Source organism: Pinus tabuliformis, chromosome 9 (assembly GCF_031772625.1).
Source record: "Pinus tabuliformis cultivar Carrire ecotype Pingquan chromosome 9, CPIR1, whole genome shotgun sequence".
Lineage (NCBI taxonomy): Eukaryota > Viridiplantae > Streptophyta > Pinopsida > Pinales > Pinaceae > Pinus > Pinus tabuliformis.
The window spans coordinates 486610584-486633334 of record NC_142307.1 but is presented as its reverse complement, the minus strand read 5'-3'; the positions used below and the strand labels follow the sequence as shown (position 1 = coordinate 486633334).

The window sequence follows — 22751 nt, the reverse complement described above, 5'->3', positions numbered from 1 at the left end:
ATTCTAGTAATTAAGAAACCCTCGGAGTAGTCGGAACCCGCAGGCGCAAATTAAACAATGTCCAAAAAACAATTGACGCCCAAAAAAATTTCAGATTCCAAGAGCAATTTCGAAATGATCCACATAATTTTTCAAGCAATGAAAAATTATTTCGAAAGATACCTGTGCTTTGATACCATAATCAATGAATGAATTGAATTAATTTTCATGAGCAAAATGAAGCTCAATAAGTAATACAGAGATATTTATAGAATAGAAACATCAAGTTTCTATTAGGAAATAGAAACAACCAGTTTCATCTAAGAAACTGCTAAAATGATAAAAATAGCAACAATAATAAGAATGAGCATTAAACACTAAATAACATTATTCTAATAGAGCCCTTGTTTCCCCTTTCATATACTTCGATAGTGCTTGAGCTTCCACTTGTGATGGTTTGGAGATTGAACCCTTAACATGTCCAATAACTTCATTCTCTATGAGGGTCAAGTCTATCCTCTTCTTCCATGCAAGGAAATTTGATGACCCAACCAATTTGTTGGTTTCCTTGCAGAATGAAGTCATTTTGATTGTAGATTCAAACATAAATATGAAATGCTTACTTGTCAAGTGAAGATGCTCCTTTTGTAGATGATATCTTCAACTTCTTGTCTTCTTGATGCTTCTTATGTGTCCTTTAATTGATGATCTTCAAACTACCTCTTCTTGTCTTGTCAACTTAGCTCTGAAACCATGTTGAGAAATCTAGGGGCAGCTAGATTAGGTGATTTCTCTTACTTTGATAACTGTTTATGATGTTCTTTTACTTAACTTGAGGTACTTGTTATTAATTTCTTTTTTTCTCTTGATTATTATTGTGTTCTCTATCATCAAACAACTACGAAACAATGAAGATCAAAGAGACAAGAGGACACAAAATGTAGGCTGCTAGTCAAGGCCAAAACCTCTCCTCTTGAGAGGAAAACCTAGAAGGATTCTTGTCTTCTTATAGAATATTCAAATGATGAATTCCAAGGCCTAAGAACCTTGACAAAGACCCCTCCAAGACCTAGTCAACCTTCCTTCTTGATGAGATTTCCTTCACAGCTTACAACAACAACCTTAGACTTTCTAGTAACAACTTCGACTACAACAAGTGTGAACAAGGGACAACCGATTTGTTCACAATTCTAAAAGGTAGAGTACATCATGTAGAAGAAAATTAGGAAGTCTGGGCAATTTAAACATGATGGTGCCAAGTTCTAAAGGCTCCACGTTTGATTTGTTTGCAAAGTATACTACTCTATCTACGTTGTCACTGAGGTCTTGAAAGAAGTCTTTTCGAAAAGTTATATGACTTGTTGCACTTGTATCAAGCCTCCATGCATCTCTTTAAGAAGCAAGGTATGAAACAAAATTTCAGTTACTCCAACATTGCAATGGGCAACAATATAATGAGCAGATCAGGTGGTTTACCTTTTGGTGGATCAGATGTTTTACCTTTGGCTTCTTTCTAGTTTTGATTGTCTTTGATTTTTTCTCCTGGGGGATTTTGCATGTTGTCACATCATGTCCATCTCTGTTGCAATGAATGCGGTGAAGATCAAATCTTTCTCTTTTTATAGTTTTACACCCCCCACCTTCAAATTTCTTTATTCCACATGCTCATTTCCTGCCACTTCTTTTAGGAGAATCATGTGACTGATTCTTCTATTTCTAAGCAAGGAACACTACTTCTTTAGAGGATGGAGTTGCTGTCTTCCTTTCCCAAGCTTTCTCTTGATCTGTAAACTTATCCACAAGAGTAAAAATAATGGCCTTGAATTGCACACTAGCTTGTAGGGATTCAAGATAGTGAGAGTATGTGGGATAGAGGGCCTTGACAAAGGTTGTGAGAGGAATGTCCATCTGAACTCCAATGGCATTTACATCATGCATGATGGCTCTAATTTCTGAGGCTAGGACTAGGGAGTCATCATCTTGCAACTGAAGGTTGAAGAGGTTGATCATTAAATGAATGACTTCCAATTATGAGTGTGAGTCATATAAATCTTGACTTGTAATTGAAACTATGCGACGAATCACCTCTTCAATTACAAAAGCAACAAGTAACTATGCGATGAATCACCTCTTCAATTACAGAAGCTTTCTCTTGATCTGTGAACTTATCCACAAGAGTAAAAAATAATGGCCTTGAATTGCACACTAGCTTGTAGGGATTCAAGATAGTGAGAGTATGTGGGATAGAGGGCCTTGACAAAGGTTGTGAGAGGAATGTCGATCTGAACTCCAATGGCATTTACATCATGCATGATGGCTCTAATTTCTGAGGCTAGGACTAGGGGTCATCATCTTGCAACGGAAGGTTGAAGAGGTTGATCATTAACTGAACGACTTCCAATTATGAGTGTGAGTCATATAAATCCTAACTTGTAATTGAAAATATGCGACGAATCACCTCTTCGATTACAGAAGCAACAAGTAGTGCTTGAGAGATGCACTATCATCCTCTCCTTCACAGACGCCTTTCCACAATTCATTAAAAATGAGGGTATTCTTGATCTTTCTAGACCATTCTTTGTAGTTCTCCTTGCTAGTTAGCATTACGCCGATAATGGGGGTGAGGGAATGCATCTATGAATCACTACGCTAATAATAATTTCTCTCTCCTTGAACGTTACACTTCAATAACTCTTGAATCTTGTCTTGAGAAGGCAGTTTATCAGAATCTGTTAGAAATAAAGTAATGGGGCCTTGGCCGACTTGTAACAAATTGATTTTTGATCCTGTTACTGCTCAATCTAGTAGGGGTCCTGTTAAATTTTCTTAGGGCTATATTGTTCTTTGCTTTGATAATTGCATTTCATCATTACATATTAAATTCACCCCATACCATCATATCATTACTCAGTTTTACAACATTATTCAACAACATATGCAATTATATAGATAGAACAACATCATCATCAATACAACGGAACATAAAGGAACAATAAAAGAAAATCATTCACACATAGTCATTACAATTGGCCAGAGACCAGGGCAAAACCCACTACAGGGAAAGCCCTTTCAAACTCTTCTTATTATTAGATTGTCATTGAATGATTCAACAAGAGAGAGAGTACAATGATCCATATCTTCAACAATAATCCTATCCAACAAAGTCAACTAAACATTACCCATGAGATGAACCCAAGAATGCTAATAATCAAAACCTTGATTCAGAAGCCTGCGATTAATTGTCATTGCCTGTGGTCAACTGTCGAACTCTACGATCAACTGACGAAAACTTTGGTCAGCTGTAAAATTCAAACCCTAGGACTCAACCGCATAGAGAGAGAGAGTCGTGCGTGCAGCTGAAACCTTCAATCACATGCATAGGCTTACGGTTACAAACTTACAGTTGGAAATTCCTTGTGGCATGTTTGCGACTGGGAACCAAAAACCCTATAACACGTGCGAGCTTCGGACCTTGTAATTTCGGACCTATGCGAACCAATCTTCGTGAACTGGCTCAAACCTGTGTGAGCCAAAACCAAAGAGAGAATAGAAGAATGCTTTGTGATGATCTCCAAATGAGGTTGAGGCCACCTTGTATTTATAGACTTCCAAGAGTGTCCAATTTGCTTTAGGGCCGCCCTGATCAAATGTGCACATGTGGGATTTTCTTCAAAAGTACACTTTCCTTGGTCTGAATTGAACGCTTCAATAGTCAAGCTATAATAGTCAAAATTTGTCCTCTCGAAAAGAGGAATTTCGTCCCATGGTTGGAATTTATCATTGAGCTGCCAAATTAACAGGTGCTAGGAGGGGTTCCAAAGGGGCAACTACCAAACCAAGTGGCAACAATGGGACAAGGACCCACTATCACCTCAGTCGATGTCCCCAACTCTTTATGAACTTTCACCAATGGGAAGAGTCTTGGTATGGTGGAAATCACTAGAATGATGAGGTCAGTAACAATGCAATGTGATTTCCAAAGCCCATTCAAAGGAGAGGCTTAGATAATAGGTTGCTTGTTTTAGAAGCAAAAGAAGGGCTATCCAAGAAAAGCTTAAGGGAAGGAGGCCTAAACCTAGGTGAAAGGATATTCAACAAAAGAGTTATGCTTAGGTCAAGGTTTCTTAGAAAGGGAGGAGGACCTCTCTTAAGGTTTTGTGAAATATAGATCAGACAAAGGTTGGGACCACAAGAGCGAGGCTTAGGGTTTAGGGTGATCATCAACAATATGACAAGGTCAAGCGAGGATTCGAAGGAAGGGTCAAAGAAAGGTGAACTTCCGTTGAGTTTTGGAGATCAGATGACCCTAGAAATGCCTCTAACCAAGGAGGGTGAAGAATAGAAATGATTTTGGGGCTAGGGCTTGAGATTTCTCTCAAACTAGCCATGGAAATTTCTTGAAACTTTAAGGGCACTTAGAGAAAGGGACAACTTAGTAGTGTACCAATTTTCACCTCAAGGAGATGTCTCTAATGCAATTCGTGCTAGGCCCTAGTTGGCCTTCTAGGGTTAGGGTAGAAAAATAAGAAAAAGGTGAAAAAATAGTTTTAGGGTTGACCATCAAGGATCTAGGACCAGTGCCTAGCTATTGGGAAGATTGAAGTCAAATTGATCAAGATTTGGGAATTTCGTTCTTCAAGGAGGCCTAAAGAAGCAACTTCACTACTAATGGAGGCAGCTACATGACAACTTTAGACTTTTATACTTTGATATGGAAGATTTGATGGAGTTTTGAGGTAAAATGTGCAGAACCTACCCCTAGGAGAATTCATTCTTCTTGCCAAGATGAATAACATATGCAATGAGCCAAGATCACAAGTGTTTTATAAATTCGCATTAATTTTTAGGGCACAAGCAAAATCAAAGCATAGCGTTCCATACAATAGACATAAATTACAAAGAAATTCAATGAAAAGAGCACATACATGACAAGAGAGTATATCCATCCATCACATTTGCAAAATAGAAGCTCCAAGAGAGATAGCGAAAATATTCCATACATCAAAATACATTTAATCATCCAAATCATTCCACAAATTGCAGGACCAAAATCTTTAGAAAGATATATCCCAAATCCAAGTGATGATGAGAAATCAAATGAACCTTTCTCATATTTATATTATTCTCTGAGGGATTCGACTTGCCTAATTAGGCTAATGATGCCCCTAATAATAAAATAATGTACAAGTAACAACCTTCTGGTGACAAGCCCACCAAATAACTCCATAATATGAAAAATAAGCCTCTCAAGGGGGCCAAAATGATAATACAATATCTAGGAGGGTTGTTGGAAGGTCTAGTGAAGTCCAACATGTGCCAAAATGAAAGGAAGAGCTCCAAAAATAGTGACGAATGGGATGGTCCCTTGATCTCCAAGAAAATGACTTGTGGTGCCCCCAAATGGCTATGGGGGCACAAAATCATCCTCATGGATCTCCAACTGAATCAAACAAGCATGTATCCCATCTACAAGGGCTAAAACAATGATGCAAGCCCTCCCTTTATCTCCCATGGTAAGAAACAACCCCATTTGGGCCTTGGATCAACTGCTAAGTGTTTGGTGCAGGTGTGTAGCTGACTAGGCAAGGTGGTCCAGGTGCATCATCATCATCAAATGAGTGGGACACGAGCGAGCAATGAATGGTGCTAAAGGATCCCATGGCATGGCTATCTGCTCTCTGGTATAGTGGAGGCCCATGGCTTTCAACGCACACCCTACAAATGCCATTAAGACCCTCTGAAGGGATTGGACCCTGTATAGGGAGACCAATCCCCAAGATGAAGACCCACCTACAGTCCTGTATAAGATCCAATGCGTCTCCTCACCTTTTAGTACAACCAATCATTAGTGTAATTGAGCAAATGAACTTACATATCATGGAACCAAGAGGGCACTTCATAGTGGCATGCTTTTCCATAATGGGATTTAGAGTGTATAGGTGTCACCAAGTTCAAGAAGGAGGTTAATCAAGGACCCTATTAGGTGGTTTCAATCTCTAAGGGAGCGAGAAGTCCATGGTACATCCATCATGTGGCAGGTGTCATGTGATATAATGATGGAATGGAGTGGGGCATCAGGGGAAGGATCCAAGTCACATGCCATGGTACAAGTGTGGCTATGATGAAGAAAACCCACACTTGGGTGTCTAAATGTAGGAGGGAGCAATCGTGGTACATGAATTACCTCGACCTTTGCTTTTTGATCCTTCTTCGTATGCCTTTTGCTTTTTTTATTGATTTTTCTTTTATAACTGCTCGGGGCTCTAGGGGATGAGAACATGATGTGAATGATATAGTAGTGAATATCCCCTTTAAGGATGGACAGTGCATCGCCCACCAGGGGTTGGAACAATCATGGGTTCCTTCATGATGTAGGGGGCTCATATAGGGGCCTAGGAATGAGGGTGATGGCCATGATGATAGGGGGTAGAGCTCATGATAGCTTTTGCCCACATGCTAAATTTGTGTCCCGGCCATCTTTTGCATTTTATGGTACATTTCCGGTTGAGAGTAGCCAAATTATGCTTTTACTTTCTTTTTAGTTGCATCAACCTCTGGGGCATCGTTCCAGGCCCGACTCAATGTGTGGACAAGGGGAAGGGGAGGCTAACTCCTTGTGGACCCAATGGACAAATTTGGGCCCGGATGGGAAACATGTGAAAAGGGGTTATAATGAGCGGAGGGGAGTGATGCATGTAGTGTCGGGAAGCGGGACCACACAACCAAAATTGGGATTTCCCATGTAGTGCAACTCCTAAAGCTAGTAGCCAGTGGAGGAGATCCCATGGGACTAGGATACAAGACGAACCACCGGGTTGGACAAGGGGATGGGTACAAACCAAGCCCATTCTTTCGGCTGAATCCCCCACTAATCCATGCCCAGAAGTGTCCATGATAAGCAAGCAAAAATACCCAACTACATAATGAAAGCCATACCTTTGGGGTTGGAAGGCTCACCTTCAAACATATGATCATGACAGATGGGCGAGGGTGCATAATGGCTGGCTCATGTGGCAAAGATGATAGCACATCGAGCTATCTGGTGGCTGCTAGCTGCCGGCTGAGGACAATCTAGGAGAAAAAATTCTCCTATGGGTGTCACCCACAAGTGGTGGGTAACAGGTCTGTCCCATTCACCATCTGATCGATAGAAAAAGTCAGTCAGTCTATGTTCTTGATAGAATAATTTCGTGGCACTTGTGGGGTTCGAAAGCCATAGTATGTTACAGACTGGATTCGAGTTTCTGAATCACGAATTGGAGCTATATATAAAGAGGGAGGGGGTGTGCACTGCAAGAAGTTTCAATTGCACATTCTCCTTAACAACACCAAGAACTTCTTATTTGGTCCCAACTGCAACAAGTGGATATGGTGGTATTCATGAGCAGAAAGAGCAATGATCTAATATTTGTAATAGTTGACAAATCTCATTCCATTACAGATCAGCGGTGTTCTTCCATCATAGCAGATGATTCATATGCGAATGGTTGGAGGAGCGGAAACCCCTGTTCCTAATTCAAGGCTTAGATAATATTGAAAAAACAGGTTCTTGAACCCAACAATAGCTTCAAACCCTGAAATCAACTGACACATTCTTACTCTGTCACACTGTTTAACTGTCGCTACTTGCTGACTGTACAGAAAAATGGAAAATCTCTAGTCACAATGCCGTGAGGAAGCAAGGACACAGTCTTATAGTGGAGGAATGAAGACAAGGAGCTGAAGAGTTATGAGATTAGAGGGGAGCATTACTGTATCCCACACAGCGATGGCAGGCCTGTGGAGGGATACGTTTCTGCAAAGGCAGTGTTAGATTTGCAGGGAGCTCTGACAAGCTAGAATGGCATAAAAATCAGAGGCAGGTATGAGCGGGCAGTTACACTGTGTGGCAGTTAGACTTGGTTCTGATACCATGTCACGCTAAGGAGTGACTACCAAATATGTTTCATTGCCTTGATGAGAATAGAATATATAACATACAAGGGCGACCTTTGGTTTTCATCTTCCAAGTTCGATTCCTATTCTAACTGTTCATAATCCTTTTTATTTACATATTTACTATTTATTCACCCAATCCCCGAGGATTAGGTGTCTAACACATAGCATCCAAGGCTGAAAATTCACAGGGTTAAGATCCAGAAAACCTGTAGAAAAGAGTTGCAATTTTCAGAGTTGCATTAATTGCCATTATGTGATTTTCTACAGTGCATTGTGGCGATTATTGTTGTAGCCTTCCAGCAGTGATTTCCAAATATGGCTTCTCTAGGTTGTGGTCCTCACCGGGGTTGATTACATTGGTTTGCATACTCTTCTGTATCCTTGTGAGCACTGCTGGCTGAAATTAATGTAATTGTGGTTTTTAGTACCAGTACCCTCATCTTCACTATTAAAACTAACTGCTGGAGGTGAGGATGGAGTTTTCCTGGGTTTTGAGTACAATGGCCTATTTCCCTTTAAAGAAAAATACCCCCTAATTGAAGGTTCCTCAAAATGCAATTGCATACTTCACTTGATAGTTGTTTAAATATAGTATTTGAACTTGCTTTTGCCAGTTCACTTTATGTTGTTGATCTGTTTACAGCAGTAATTAGAGACGGTTTCATATTATTTTATCCTTGTTTGTAAGGCAGTCTTGGTGTATTTTCATGCTGTTCTGAAAAAGGTTTTCGACTGAGGAATGCTACTTGGCTAAAGCCTATTACATTTGTTAGAAATTAAATGTCTAATGAAATTTAGCATTGGATCTACTAATAAATGCTATGTATTATGTAACATTTTAACATAACCTGTGAATTCTACCTGAATGTTAATTTCTTTTTCATTTTTTGTTAATGGAGGGCTTTTTGTTTATTCATTTTAAAATATCACTAACTGCATTTTTCTTATGGTGATTGTTTATACAAAGATACTGTAAGTCTACTGGAAGGTTGTATATAATATCCTAGATGATTGCTAATGTTCATTCTGTGTTGTTTTAGGGTATAGAAAAAAAACGTTCGACATTGCAACTCAGTGAGAAAGCAGTTGTGGCTCGACATGAAGCCGGCCATGCTGTTGTAGGTACAGCTGTTGCCAACCTTCTTCCTGGACAGCCTCGAGTAGAGGTGGAATACTTACAGCCATTTGTAACATTGGTTTTTCTATAGTATAGCTGGATTAAGCTAAAGTAGATATCATACTAAGGTGGACAGTTTTATGACTGAAAACTGAAGATCTGATTCTAATGTCTGTCCCTTGCCATTTGCTGCCAGAAACTGAGTATATTGCCTAGATCAGGAGGGGCTCTAGGATTTACTTACACACCACCTGGAAATGAAGATCGTCACTTGCTATTCGTTGATGAGTTACGTGGTCGCTTAGTGACTCTTCTAGGGGGACGTGCTGCAGAGGAAGTGGTATACTCAGGTCGTGTTTCCACAGGTGCACTTGATGATATAAAGCGTGCAACGGATATGGCATACAAAGCTGTCGCTGAATATGGTCTTAACAAGTCCATAGGCCCAATTTCATTGGCAACTTTGTCTGGTGGTGGTCTTGATGAGTCTGGAGGAGCAATGCCATGGGCCAAGGATCAGGTAAGAACACAATAATTATTTCTTGGTAGTTATCTTTGATTTGATAAACTTCGTATTTATGTCATGTAAGCTATATGGTAATTGATGTAGCATGTATCAGGGACATATGGTAGACCTTGTTCAAAGAGAGGTGAAAATTTTGCTACAATCGGCTTTGACAATGGCACTCCTTGTCATACGCTCTAATCCCACTGTACTTGAGGGCCTTGGTGCACAATTAGAAGGTAAATGCTAAATACAAGTTCAAGCTTTGTGTTCTTTAAGCATTGTAGTGATGATATTTAATGAAACATCTTGCTAGATATATGTACTGGTGTTTGTAAAATGCGATGTACATTATATTGGCATGTTATATTTCTGTACCTAGGAACAATTTGCAGCTTTCATTAATAATCCTTGTTTAACTGGTAGCAAATGAGAAACTTGACGGTGAGGTGTTACGAGAATGGTTGAAGCTGGTTGTTGCTCCAACAGAGTTAGCTACATTTATCAAGGGTGAATATATGCCTCCGGAGAAGGACGAGCCTGTGTTTCTCAAGAGGGCTGAGTAGATTATTCCGGAACAGAGTAAATAGTAATTGTCAGATGTATTAGTATGATACGAGGTATAATGGTTTCTTTCCTCTCTACTTTTCCAATTATCTTCTTTTTACTTTGCTGCTGCTTGTATTATATCACTTCTTGTGTGGAGAAATGGTGGCCTGTATCATTATCCCATGGTATCATTATTTGCTCCTCTGCTACCTATGTTTCAATTGGGTTTTGTCATGACAGCTTGCTGTATGTCTCTCCATCCCCTCCCTGTCTCTGTACTTTTTCAGGAAATGCCTTGATCTGTCTATTCCCTTAAAAATCATATTTCTAGAGATTGAATTTGCCTGTATCTTATAAAGATTTCAAATTTGCATGAAATATAACTATCTAGTCTATTAATATCAATGTTTTACAAAACGGCCAAGTCGAAACTGAAACGGACGAGCCAGACCAAGCCAGTGCCTGGTCGGGTCGGCTCAGTGGCCAAAACTGTTCGGCTGGCCGGGTTGTTACCGAGCCGACCGATCCGGTGATCGACTCGGCCGGCTCGGTAACAACCCAGCCGTCTCAGTCACTGTGGCTGAAAAGCGGCCTGCTCTAGCTAAGCTGTGAGGTATTGGCAGCATGACTGTCATGAAATATCAGAACTGAAACAAATCGTTTGCAGACCCTAATCATCAAGAGAAGACCTAACAAATAAGCCTAAAAACACTTAAACACTGCATAGTACATACTAATAGCAAGAATAATCTTAAGTATTTTGTCTCATACATCTTTGGTGCCCAATCTTGATTTTGAGGACTGATATCATTGCTACAGTTGACTGATTGCATTGTTCAGAGGTCTGATTTGAGTTTGCAGTAATATTTCTAAGGTCTAGCATAAGTGCTCTTGGCATCTGACGTGATTGTTGTGCATTGGCTCTTCCTCACTTGCATTTGTCATTGATCTTATCTGAAGTGGACTGTCATACATTGGCAGTAAGCTACATCAATCTTATCTTTGTTGACAGTGGCACTGAATGTCTAATGCATATTTGACAAATTCATTAGCATTTGGGTGGCAGACTCATAAGATATCATCATTGCTATTGGTTTCTCTCTTGTCTTGTCAAGGATAGCCTTGTATGGTTACTAACTTTTCTTCTCTCTCATTGTGTATGGTTAGACTCTAGTCGCATCTCGTCTGCATAAGAATTTCTCTCTTGCAAATTGCATCGCATAGTTGAATCTTTTTGTTGCATTTCATTTACTTGTCTCACTGTTAGCAATCTCATATTATTGCTTGTAGTTGTGCTCTTGCAATTTTGCAGACCTCTCTTGTTCTAATTTGCAAATCTAGCAATTGAAAGAGAATTTCCTTATAAGCATACATAAGTGGTAAGGAGATGTTGCTACCGTTGCCATAATCGTCTCATTGAATAATATTAAAGTTCTTTGGTAATTGGATCTTGTAATCTTGGTTAACAAGTGATATTTGATATATTGGTTACAAGTTTATATCTTCAGTAGAGCACTTTTTCACTTTGTAATCTCATTGAAGCAAATTTTAACTTGATCATCATTTGTAGAGGCCATTTCGAGCCTCCTTGGTTATGTGTTTTTGTTTTGATCTCTATATCATCATTCATGTATGTATTGGACAGTGCACTGGGTGCCATTTTGATATAATGGATATATTCATGAGCCTACTTTGATCATATGATGTCTTCTCTCTATATTCTAAAGCTTTGTGTTTGGAAACATGAATGAAAATCTTTAAAATTATGTTTTTCTATATAAATATAAATATTTAATATATTTTTTACAATGACCGAGTCATTGAAATCAAACCGGCCGAGTCGATACCGAGTCGGAGTCAGAGTCGACCCTCGGCCGTTTCCAAACTGGAGTCAGAGTTTTAAAACACTGATTAATATTAATATGAAATATCACATTGTTTTTTCAGTGTAAACAATTTTGTGTTAGTATCTTCAAGTTTCCTCAATATAGCATTCAAATTTACAACCCACTGTTAAGTTTGATTGTTTTATGAACCAACAATATTTTTATATTTTCTTATTTAGATTTCCTCTATGTTCTCAAAGACTTCCAGTTAATATAAACTGGAAGCAGCACAGCAGTCATGTCATAAGATTTTGAATCCGTATAAATTCAACATTTTTGCAGGGACCAGGACAAGAAATACCTATTAAAAGGGCTCTATGGCAGCCTACCACCTCACTTGTATCTATTCCTATCATTCTGTATCATTAATGGAATGGTTCTGTTAAAAGTTCGGAACTACCTGCAATTAGACATTCTCTGTTGCATTGAAAAGTATTGAAGGAGATGACTTGTACACCAGGGAAGTTCCTCGTACAAGACTTTGTGGAACACTGGGAGCAATATTGGTGGGGAGTTTAAGGTCCTCATGCTTATGGAAAGCGGTGTTCTTTCTAATATTTTATCCTCTTTCTGTCTTTATCTACGATGAAGAATATGAGCTGATATTTGGCATTAAATTTTCCAACTCGTAGATCTGAGTAAAATGGTACAAAATGTAAAGACATTTCAATCTTGCTGATCCATTTCTTGAAATTCTCTTGTATGCCTTTGGAATACTGTAAATGTCCTCTGACACCATGATGTGGGTCAAATCTTTTGAGTTAGCAGGCTGTAAATTTGGGAAAAATTGTACATTGCTATCAGGTGTATTTATTGGTCAACTGTAATCAGAATAGTAATCTGATAAAATTTCTATATCTTCATCCCTGTTTTAGTCAGGGTAATTATTTACTGTTCACCGTATTAGTTCCCAAGTGTTCAGAAATTTCTCTTCTGAAATCTGTAAGATTTGGGCCTTGTTAGATTGTAGACCATGGCAGGAATTTACATTTTTGGTTAAATTATGGTATTTCAAACATTAAGACAATGTCTGATCATATTGAAGAAGAATTATAGAGTGAACATTTTTTGTTATTATTAGAGCTTTTCATCATACCCATTGGGAGAATATTTGGTTGAAGAGAAGAAAATGGTTACCAATATGGTTAAAGCCTTTATTGCATGGAATCTGGATACTACTCTTGGGAGTTGGGGAATCCTTACCCACCATTTGCAGTTCCAAGAGTTTCAAATTAGGTATAGCTTGTGAAATTTTCACTCTATTGTAGCAATTGGAAATTATTTTTCTAACTGAGATTGTTATGTGCAGTGTATTTGCTATTATGACAAACAACAAATAAAATCACAACTGCAATTTTCACCAAAAATAAAATGCACGACGGAAACAAAACTGGAATTGAGAAAATAGAGCGCACACACAATAAAATTGACACCGTTATTTTTGGAGAAATGTCTCTGGAAAAACCAAATGTGTGAAAACCAGTGCAGCAGATGAGGGTTTTATTATTATTATTATTTAGCAGCAAAATCCTAGTACAATAAACTAGATGCCAGACTGGCAATCCTGTCCTGAGCAATTACGAGCAAAATATTTGAGAGAATTCTCTCTCCACAAGCAATCTTGCCCCACAATCAGCTCTCAAACTACTTCTGCGTCAACCTCTGCGCAAGCACTGTGTAGGCTGAAACTTACACTCCCTGGAATAACTGCAATCTGCTGCTGCTGACTGTCTCTGCCACTGAGAAGGATTCTTTGGCCCTCTAGAAGAATTTTTCCGGTACTCGGCTCTTGAATCGATCTCTCCTCTGGCTGAATCGAATTGCTTCCTTGAGGCTCTGCAAAAGCCCCTGCGCAGCCTCCTGTGAAATACTCTACCTCTCTCAGCGGACTCTTCCGGCATTGGAAAACTCCACCAGAATCTCTACTAACGCTCCCTCTCACTTTTGCTTCCTTTTGGCCTGACGTCTTCTTCCTTGCTCTGCGACTGTAGTTGGATAGCTTGATCTGCCAAGGAACTCACACTTCTGATGTGTCTTCTCCTCTACCCATCGAGTTGCTCTTATAAACTCTTGTTGGTGAACCAACGACCATGATTAGATCTCTATCAATGGCTAAGATCATCTCAAACTCAATCTGTGTGAGTTTCAATAGCATTCTCACATTTTCTTAATTAATTCCTATTAATTAAGTAGTTTTCGTAAATTAGATTTAGGAAAAATTTAAATGATGGTTAATTAATTTAATTAAGGCATTTCCCAAGCTTATTTTGAGAAACCTTTTTGGGTTTTGAAGATCTCGTGTTCTTACCCTCTCTTACACAAGTCTAGATTAGAACACCTGTTTGATGCTACAAAAACCAACACTCCTTAGTGACAAAGGTGTTTTGTCTTTTTTTCGTAACATCTTCCCTCACGCTATTGATGTTTGACATTTGTGACAACTTGCCATTGCCCACTAAGCCACTGTGCATACTTTGATTCATTTGCCTCTCTGTAGTTGAATAATCCTGCATCTACGTTGTTGCTGACACTACACGTTTTATTTTGCATTGCCGCCAACTTTGATCTGTGTTGCAATTGATCTCATGTCGTTGTTGCTCCTGCAAATACTACAACTGAGAACTAAACTCTGAATCAACTGTCCCTGTACTGGCTTTACACCTATCTCCTGAGCCTTTGACTGCAACTAGTTTCTACACTATCTACTGAGCATCTGTCTGCGCCCTCATTGGTTTTGCATTGTTGAAGAAAGTGTAACTAGGTTCGGTCTTCATAATGACATGATCTTTGTAAATGATGAAATAAAAGAAATAAAATTATTTTTGTATGCCTTGCTACATGGGTTTCATGAGCAAGAGGTTTATTTGTTAGTGGCTCCCATTGAGAGCCTTAGGATTTATTATTGAGTCAAAGAGTCAATGTCATATGAAGAAGCTCTTCTTGAGCCTATGTTCAATGTATACAAGTCTATAGAAATGTCTTAAAGCCCTCCAAAGACAAGCACAATCCCTCTTGAAGAAGTCGGCCTCCAAACAAGATAAAAAGAAGTCATGTCGGCTCATAAAAGGTGACACAACGATTCCCTCTATCATGTTGGCTTATATGCATGACTAACCACTATATATAGGCATGTAAGATCCACATTACAGCAGTGCAGAAAACTTGGATGCCTCTGCAACTTCGGTGGGTAATTACAGTCTCAAGACCTCGAAATCTCAGAGATCTATGTTCTTCTGATGGGTACCATAGAGATAGTTTTCGGCATTCTCACAGTCTTGATGATCACTGTCTCGGCATACTAGACGCAGTCACAGTCTCGACATATTTGTGATGAAGAGGATCTAGGTGATCTCTCAGTAATACACTCTTGACATACTCTCTAAGACACAGCGACAGAGTCGACATTGTTGTGATGAGAAGGATCTCGGTGATCTAATAGTGACACACTCTGTCTCGACATGCATATTGGACGCAGTTGGAATCTTGAAGCCTTTGCGTTGGAAGCGTGGATCTTGTGTGGAGTTGCACCACCATGTTGGAGTTGCAGAGTGGCATTGTTCATCTACAGAGCATCATCGCCATATTTTCAAGGTATTTTCTATTGCAGTTCTGAGTTTGCAGTTAGCTTATAAACTGCTGCCGGATGGTTTTAGCTTTTCAATATGTTTTCTTTGCATATTTATTCAGTGGTTGAAGTTTATTCAGTGTTTGTCCCAGAGCTTTGATCATCTGCCAGAAAATATGACTTTAGCTATATCAGTCCTGTTCACTGTCAAACTCTTTCTCCTTAATCAACTGTTACAGTTTTAGCAATATTTTTAGATCTATGTTGCACTGGTTTTCAGGACAGGGGAACGATGGGGACAGGGAGACACATCCCCGGGACGGAAGTAGCATATATATATATATAAAAATAATATCAAAAATTCAGAATTCACTTTTAACATTTGTCGTTGCTTCAAGCTTGTAAGCATAACAAGCTATACTATATAGTATTATGCATAGCTCTTACACTTGCCAATTCTGAAAATTTTAAGCAATTAAAAAAAGGGCGGAGTGGCATACCATTATTAACTACTAGACATGAACAAAATGCAATTAAGATTAAGGGGACTTTAGTACTCAATCCAAGTTACTATCTGATTGTTTTCACAATGCTCAATGTTGGAATGATGGAAGCACTGGACTTGAATGACTCCTGCAATCCCATGTACAATGTGTAAAAGCTGAGATAACCCAAAAAATAAGAAGAAGAACAACAATAAGCACAAGGTTCAGCCCTTTGAAATGCTTTATTTCTTGTTTTCTTGACATGAATGCTTTGCTGCTTGTAATTTGTTGCTGAAAAATTAAAATTTAAAATACAATATTTATACTGCCAGAAAACCAAATTGAAAGCCATCATACAAAACCCATTTTATGTGCTGCAACTTTTGCAACTCTTGCAACAGATTTAGATTAAGCGAAAAATGATCTTATTGTCCAATCATCAATGTCCATGCTTGTCAAAACTGAGGATATATGCCCAGGTTATCCCTGCAATCTCCAGAACATTCCGGAAATCTGCCTGAAATGTCTTGGGGACAGCCAGAAAATTCCTGCACGTTTCCCAAGGGTCCACAGGTTGCCAGAATGTGGCAACACAGAGTAAGCATGTTTTTTGGGGGGGATGGGTCCTCATGCAACATTGGTTTAGGTTGTTCACTTTTTACCCCGTTAGTCAGTCCTTTAAGATCCATAATAATTGGGTACATGCTATTTATGCTTTAATATGTTCTACCAAGAAAAATTCTTCTCTTGTCCTCACACTGCCCACAGCAAACTGGATGCTTTTCCCAAAGCAATGGTTTCACCATTTGGTGTAACTTCTTCGGAGGTCAAAGCGATTTATTGGGCTGTTCATTTCATATTCCTTTTCCATTGGTGCTTCACACATTCCATGTTCTCTTTTCAACATTCTACATGAGCAGTCCCTGATCTACAGCAGAAATTGTTGCAGACCCAAACACTCTTGCTCTTGTTTTTTTGTTGGAGCATTGTCACAATGTCACTGCGTTTTGGAAGTCTATTCTTAGGTTCTTAGTGATTATATATTATTGAACAATCCATAAGTCGCACCCATGCATTTAACAATGCTGTTCCTTCTTTATGAATTCCCTTTATAAATATAACCAAGTATGTCCTATTTCCATTTCTCATTTGATCACATGTATTTTCCACTGATAAAAATCCATTTTATAATTCAAAGTTCAACAAATTATTCAGGTAGCTTTGCCAACCCAATCCTGTCTTCTCATAATTAAATATTATCATTTGATAACGGGGTCATGATTAGTTCGATGTATCCTTATGTTTTAAGTTATGAAGTTCTGATCTATGTCAATTTTTTAAAATTTCCCTCTTTTCTTGGTTTGGTTGTGTTTTGGGTTCTTATTTAAATAAATTATTAGTATATATAGTGTTGCCACTCCCAACATGCCAATTCATGCAGATTTGGGAAAAAACTTTTAGCTATATTGGACACGCATATCCACATTCCAGGATTTTCTTTGAACAACACTAGACACCTGTCATTTGATCCATAGAGCTTGAGCAGAAGTGTATCCAAAATAATTTGTTTTCCCTATTCTTACACAAAATCTGATATTCTAAAATTGACCTCCGCATTTGCCTGTCCATTGACAATTTTAACTTTTTTTTTTTTGTTTCCCATTGTATGTTTCTCTCCCTTGGCCAATTCATTTTGCCTGCAACACTGCTTAATCTCTTTCTTGCATGCTTAGCCTCTCATTGCAAAGGCTTTGTATGGCAATCTCAAGTCTGTTTGGTATGATGACTCTTGAGTCTTGAGATATGAGGACCATTGTTGTTTGTCCATATTTGCTTCTAGCTATTTAGAACCCTAATTTGTATCTCTTTTTGGGCCCCTTGGTCACTGGACTAGAGACCTATTATATTTATGCGTGGTTACGCTTGTTTTTAATGTCGTTATGTCAGTGGTTGATCAGGGTTTTCTCTTTATAGGAATGTTAGCTCAAAAGAATTATTTTAAATTAGTCCATAATGCCCAAATTGTTATTGTTTCGTCTTTCTTTTCATTGTAGCTCCAAATGGTATTTTATTTTAAATAGCCCATAACCCATACTACAGTTCTCAAAAGAATGTTTTAATTATAAATTAGACCATAAAGGCCATCCTTGTATTGCTTCATTTGTCTTTTGATTGTAGCTCCAAGGTTATTTTTATTTTAAATAGCCCATAAAACCCATACTGAATTTTCATCTCTTTTGGGGTGGCACTCATGGTAAGATTCTCTATCTTAAATCACATCTATTTAAATTATTTTGGTATTCTGCATTTTCAAAATTCCAAGTACTTGTTAATTCATGAATATTTATAAAACAGACCTGAACAAAAAAGCGAGAAAGTAGTAGGACTGAAAAAATGAAGAGCTAAGAAAGGATTCAAAGGATGGTGTAATGCAGGTAAAAAGTGACAAACGAGGGGTTTGAGTTGGAAGGTCAATGATGAGAAAAGAAAGATGGTCAAGTAATACAGAATAAGTAGTCAATTATAGTTCTTGTAAGGGAGGAATGGAAGGAAGAATCAATTATCGAGTCAAGCTTTAGCGTATATTCTCAGAAAATCAATGTTCTAGTAGTGATTTCCAGCTAGCCAAAATAAGAATAGCATCAAATTTACATCTAATGATGCCATCATTATATGTAAGGCACGTTAAATTTAATGTGTATTTTAATTTGATAATCCTTGGTAAAGGAAATGCGTGCTTATGAAGAGTTGAATAAAGAGGAACTAATATAAATGGTGGGGTATTAAAGAAACACCACTCGGAAGTAAATGAAAGAATAAGAAGATTGCAATCCACAACGATGACTGGATTGTTATTTAAAACCTTTTCTGAAATATTTATGTATTTAAAAGTTCAAAGAATATTGTTGACAAATATAAATCAAAGGTTTTGTCGGTATTAACCTTATTGTTATCTATATGTTCACTGCATGTCAATTTAGCATTCTTTGGGAGGGATCTTAATGTTTCCTTTGTATCCATCCATAACTTCTGCTCTTTATCTTTTGTAAGAAGTTTATCGCATCAATATAAGGTTGTCAAGTGAGAATTATTGAATAATTTAGGATGTTTTTTTGTCCTTTTTATTTAAATTATTATTTGGTGAACGCTATTATTACCACCTGTGTGCTTTTTGTTGTTGCTTTCATCATCTAGACTTAATCAAAATTACGAGATCATTGACCCAAGGATACTAACCAGTCAAATCATTCTCTAGTTATATAACAAACAGATTACTCTCTTGTTTATATAGATGATTGTTAAAGAGATTCAACTTTGTCGAACCAAGTTAATAAGAATACCAAAAATAGTATAGTCATTAGTGTAGATTTTTATATTTGTTCATGTTGTGGTAAGTATTTTCGAAAGAAATTGTGTAAAAGATTTCTAATCTGTCCAATGTTTTAGGTAGACACTCCACCCATCATCAGGACAAGAAAGCATTAGACCAAAAAGCATAATGCTTTCTGGTCTTGATGATGGGGGGAGTGTCCACCGAAACATTGGAAGAATTAGAAATACTTAGTTTCTTCTGAAAATACTTAACAAAGTATTGTTATTGTTAATTTGTAAATTAATTGAAATTTTTTTTTAGTAACAACTTAATGGCCAAATTTAAATGTAATTGTTTATACCTGTTTAGTCATTAGAATATCATGAATACACCTAATTTGCACTTCATAATATTTGTCATTTTATGAGCTTCTTTATATCCCACTCAATCAACGAACAATTAAGTTTTCATTTTTAATTGTTGTACATACTTGTTAAAAGTATCGATCACATCATAGAGCATTGCTTGTCATAAGTACAGCATTTCCATGGTAACACTCGTGTTGAAACAACATAATTCTAAGGCTATATTAGAGAACCTAAACATTAAATCCAAATGGTATTGTCTAAGAGTAGTTGACAAGGATGAAACCCACCCTAACACGTGTTTGATAATTGGGCCCTTTTGTTTTAATTAGATCATGTTCTCATGCTTTATTAATATATATATCCGTTAAACACATTTATGTTCAATGAAAATAAACCTAAGAAGTTACTTGTTTCTTGGTAATGTGATTTTAGTAAGAGCTATCTATTAAATGACTTTCGCCTCATTTGTATCTTATGTCTATATGGATTTTTGGAACCCATTATTCTTCTGTCCAATAACCTATGCATATATACTTTTGCTGATTGAGCTTTAAGCAAATATAACAAGGAGAATTGACTCCTTTTATAGAGTGACTAATTATAGCATAAGATTATTAAAGCTTATATGGTTATGTTGGAAATACTGAGAGGGGGTGAATAAGTATCTCTTCAGTTAGTTAATTTCAATTTTACAGACCATTAATTATCATTAGCATTAGATAAACACAAACAATTATTAACACCATTAAACAATGCACAACAATAAAAGACAATATACCAAAGTTTTTTAGGTGGAAACCCCTCCCAGAAAAAAACCACTAAACACTGATTAATATTTTGTCTTCAATAATTTACATCAATAGGAAGTTCCAATTTCCAAGTTGTTCAACATCAACTAAAGGAGGCTCCAACCTCTAGTTTACAGGTTCCAACCTGAAGGATGCTCGGAAGGATGCTCTAACGCCCTGAATTTACTAGCCCCAACTAGAAGGATGCTCTGATGTATTGGTTTACCAACTCCATTTGGAGGGACGCTTCAAAGCCCTGGCTTTGCCAACTCCAATTGGAAGGACACTCCAATGTGGCATCAACTTGGCATCCATGTGGATGACTAACAAAACTTACTCTCAGTTCTTTAAAAACCTCAAAGACTTCTGATGAATATTTCAAATATCCACTTAGAAGCCAGACCATATCAACCTTCTATTCTCAGATTGCCCATTGTATAGACCTTAAGAATATGCAATTCCAATTTATAACATTGTGAAGATGAGCCATACCTTAGGTGTGTTGAAGTAGAGAAATTTATTGCTGTACTTGAAGATGCCTAAAGATGTCTTCACAACTGCACTTTTACATGTACCTTTTCAGTTCATGTATATAGATGCCCTTGATTATCACTGTTGTAGATGAAGTCTTTAACCATTGTGGTAGATGTTAGAAGTTGAAGGATACTCTGAGTCGGTGCATGCAATGAGGAATAATGCAATGAAACCTTTATGCCAAAACAATCCAACAGTCACAATGTAAGTTCATATCAAATTAAGAGTCGAAACTATATTGAAATTTGTGCCAGATTGATCTAGCTGGAGTCTATAATACATTCAATTGAAGCGATCAAATCAAAGCATCAGATGAAAAACAATTTGAGATTTACGAAGGCATAATGCAACCTTCACAATGACCCCATATCAATGAATAGATGACAATTGTAGTCTTAACTGTATCCAACAGAATAAAAAGAATAAGCCACAAATTGATCCATTGATCCATAATATTTTCCTTGTCTCAAACTTGCTAATCTGAAATATTGTGCTTGGAGTTGCAACTAGATAGACAAACTTCATCGTTGGATGGACTGAGTGATTAGCTTCAAAGGATCTGTGTTGTTTGCATGAATTGTTCCACAAGAATGCTCGGGCTAGCCCATCCACAAAGGTTTGAAACTCAGATAACCCTTGTCAATATTTTGCTTTAAACATCCTTCAAAACTGATTCAATATAATAGATTGAAGAGGACCAGAAAAATATGTTACATGATAGGACTAGGACTGAATGTCAATGTCATTTTCATGTTACGATCTAGGTCCTAAATTCAATGCCAAAGCTTTGTTACTTTGGTGCTATGAACTTGTCACAAAAGGGGTTGAAACTTGCTTGAGGAGGTGCAGAAATAGTGCACAAAATTCATTGCGATCACACAATATATATGTGCCAAAATGTAATTACAGTACGTAATGATTCTCACTGAGATTCCTCCAAAATACATGGCAATCTAAGCTTAGATACAGAGGGCCAAAATCATTATAGTTGCTCAATTATGAAGTGATATGAATAGAACAAAATGTTTCAAAACGAGCTTAGAAATCAAGCTTCACAAATGATCTGATCTAGTGCCATGTACGCCAACAATATATTCCCTATGAGGGTAGAAATCTTCCCACTAGAAAGTTGCACCTGTGCATAAGAGTTCACCTTAAACCCTTGCACAATGCCTTTGAAATATCAAGGATTTGTTACCAAAAAGGAGGGTTGAGTGGCCATAGTAATTTAGTGAAGCCCTTAACCCAAGTTAAATATAATCCATAGTCCTTGAAGAATGTGCATTAGGCATGATCATGGTGCCAAATTTCCTTCAAGACAACATCAAATTCTTCCATTCCAACAAATTCATAATATACCATAAATGAGCCTTATTAAGAGGCTAAATAATCTCAGACCCAAGCGAAACCCTTTAACACTCAAAACCCTCAGACTTTCGACCTTTTCTAAATGTCTTGGCCATAGAGGTATCTCGAAAAGTTTTGCGTTAAAAAATGCTTGATCTCCCATGAATGAGGGTTGAATGACTCCAATGTATAGAGGCCAAAATTTCAAAGGATAGAAACATGGAACCATAACGATCTCCTTGATCCAATCAACCCTTGCATCGTTTTATTATGCTATAGTGAAAATCCTTAAACCAATCAAGCCCAAAAACTCCCACAGATTTGGCCTCCTATAAGATGTAAAAGTTGCAGTAGAGTATAGAGCTAGATCAATGTTG

The 22751-nt window shown here is 37.6% G+C and overlaps 1 protein-coding gene across 1 annotated transcript in view; it reads left to right on the top strand.

The window, feature by feature from the left end:
* LOC149149329 (ATP-dependent zinc metalloprotease FTSH, chloroplastic-like) overlaps window positions 1–12870 on the top strand; it is an 84987-nt gene extending 72117 nt beyond the window's left edge. The window contains exons 9-13 of the mRNA XM_089438967.1: window positions 8958–9083; window positions 9231–9554; window positions 9655–9778; window positions 9966–10159; window positions 12257–12870. Of these exons, the coding sequence (XP_089295093.1) occupies window positions 8958–9083; window positions 9231–9554; window positions 9655–9778; window positions 9966–10105 (714 nt within the window). The 3' untranslated portion in view covers window positions 10106–10159; window positions 12257–12870. The remainder of the gene's footprint in view (window positions 1–8957; window positions 9084–9230; window positions 9555–9654; window positions 9779–9965; window positions 10160–12256) is intronic.
* Window positions 12871–22751: the final 9881 nt, after the last annotated feature.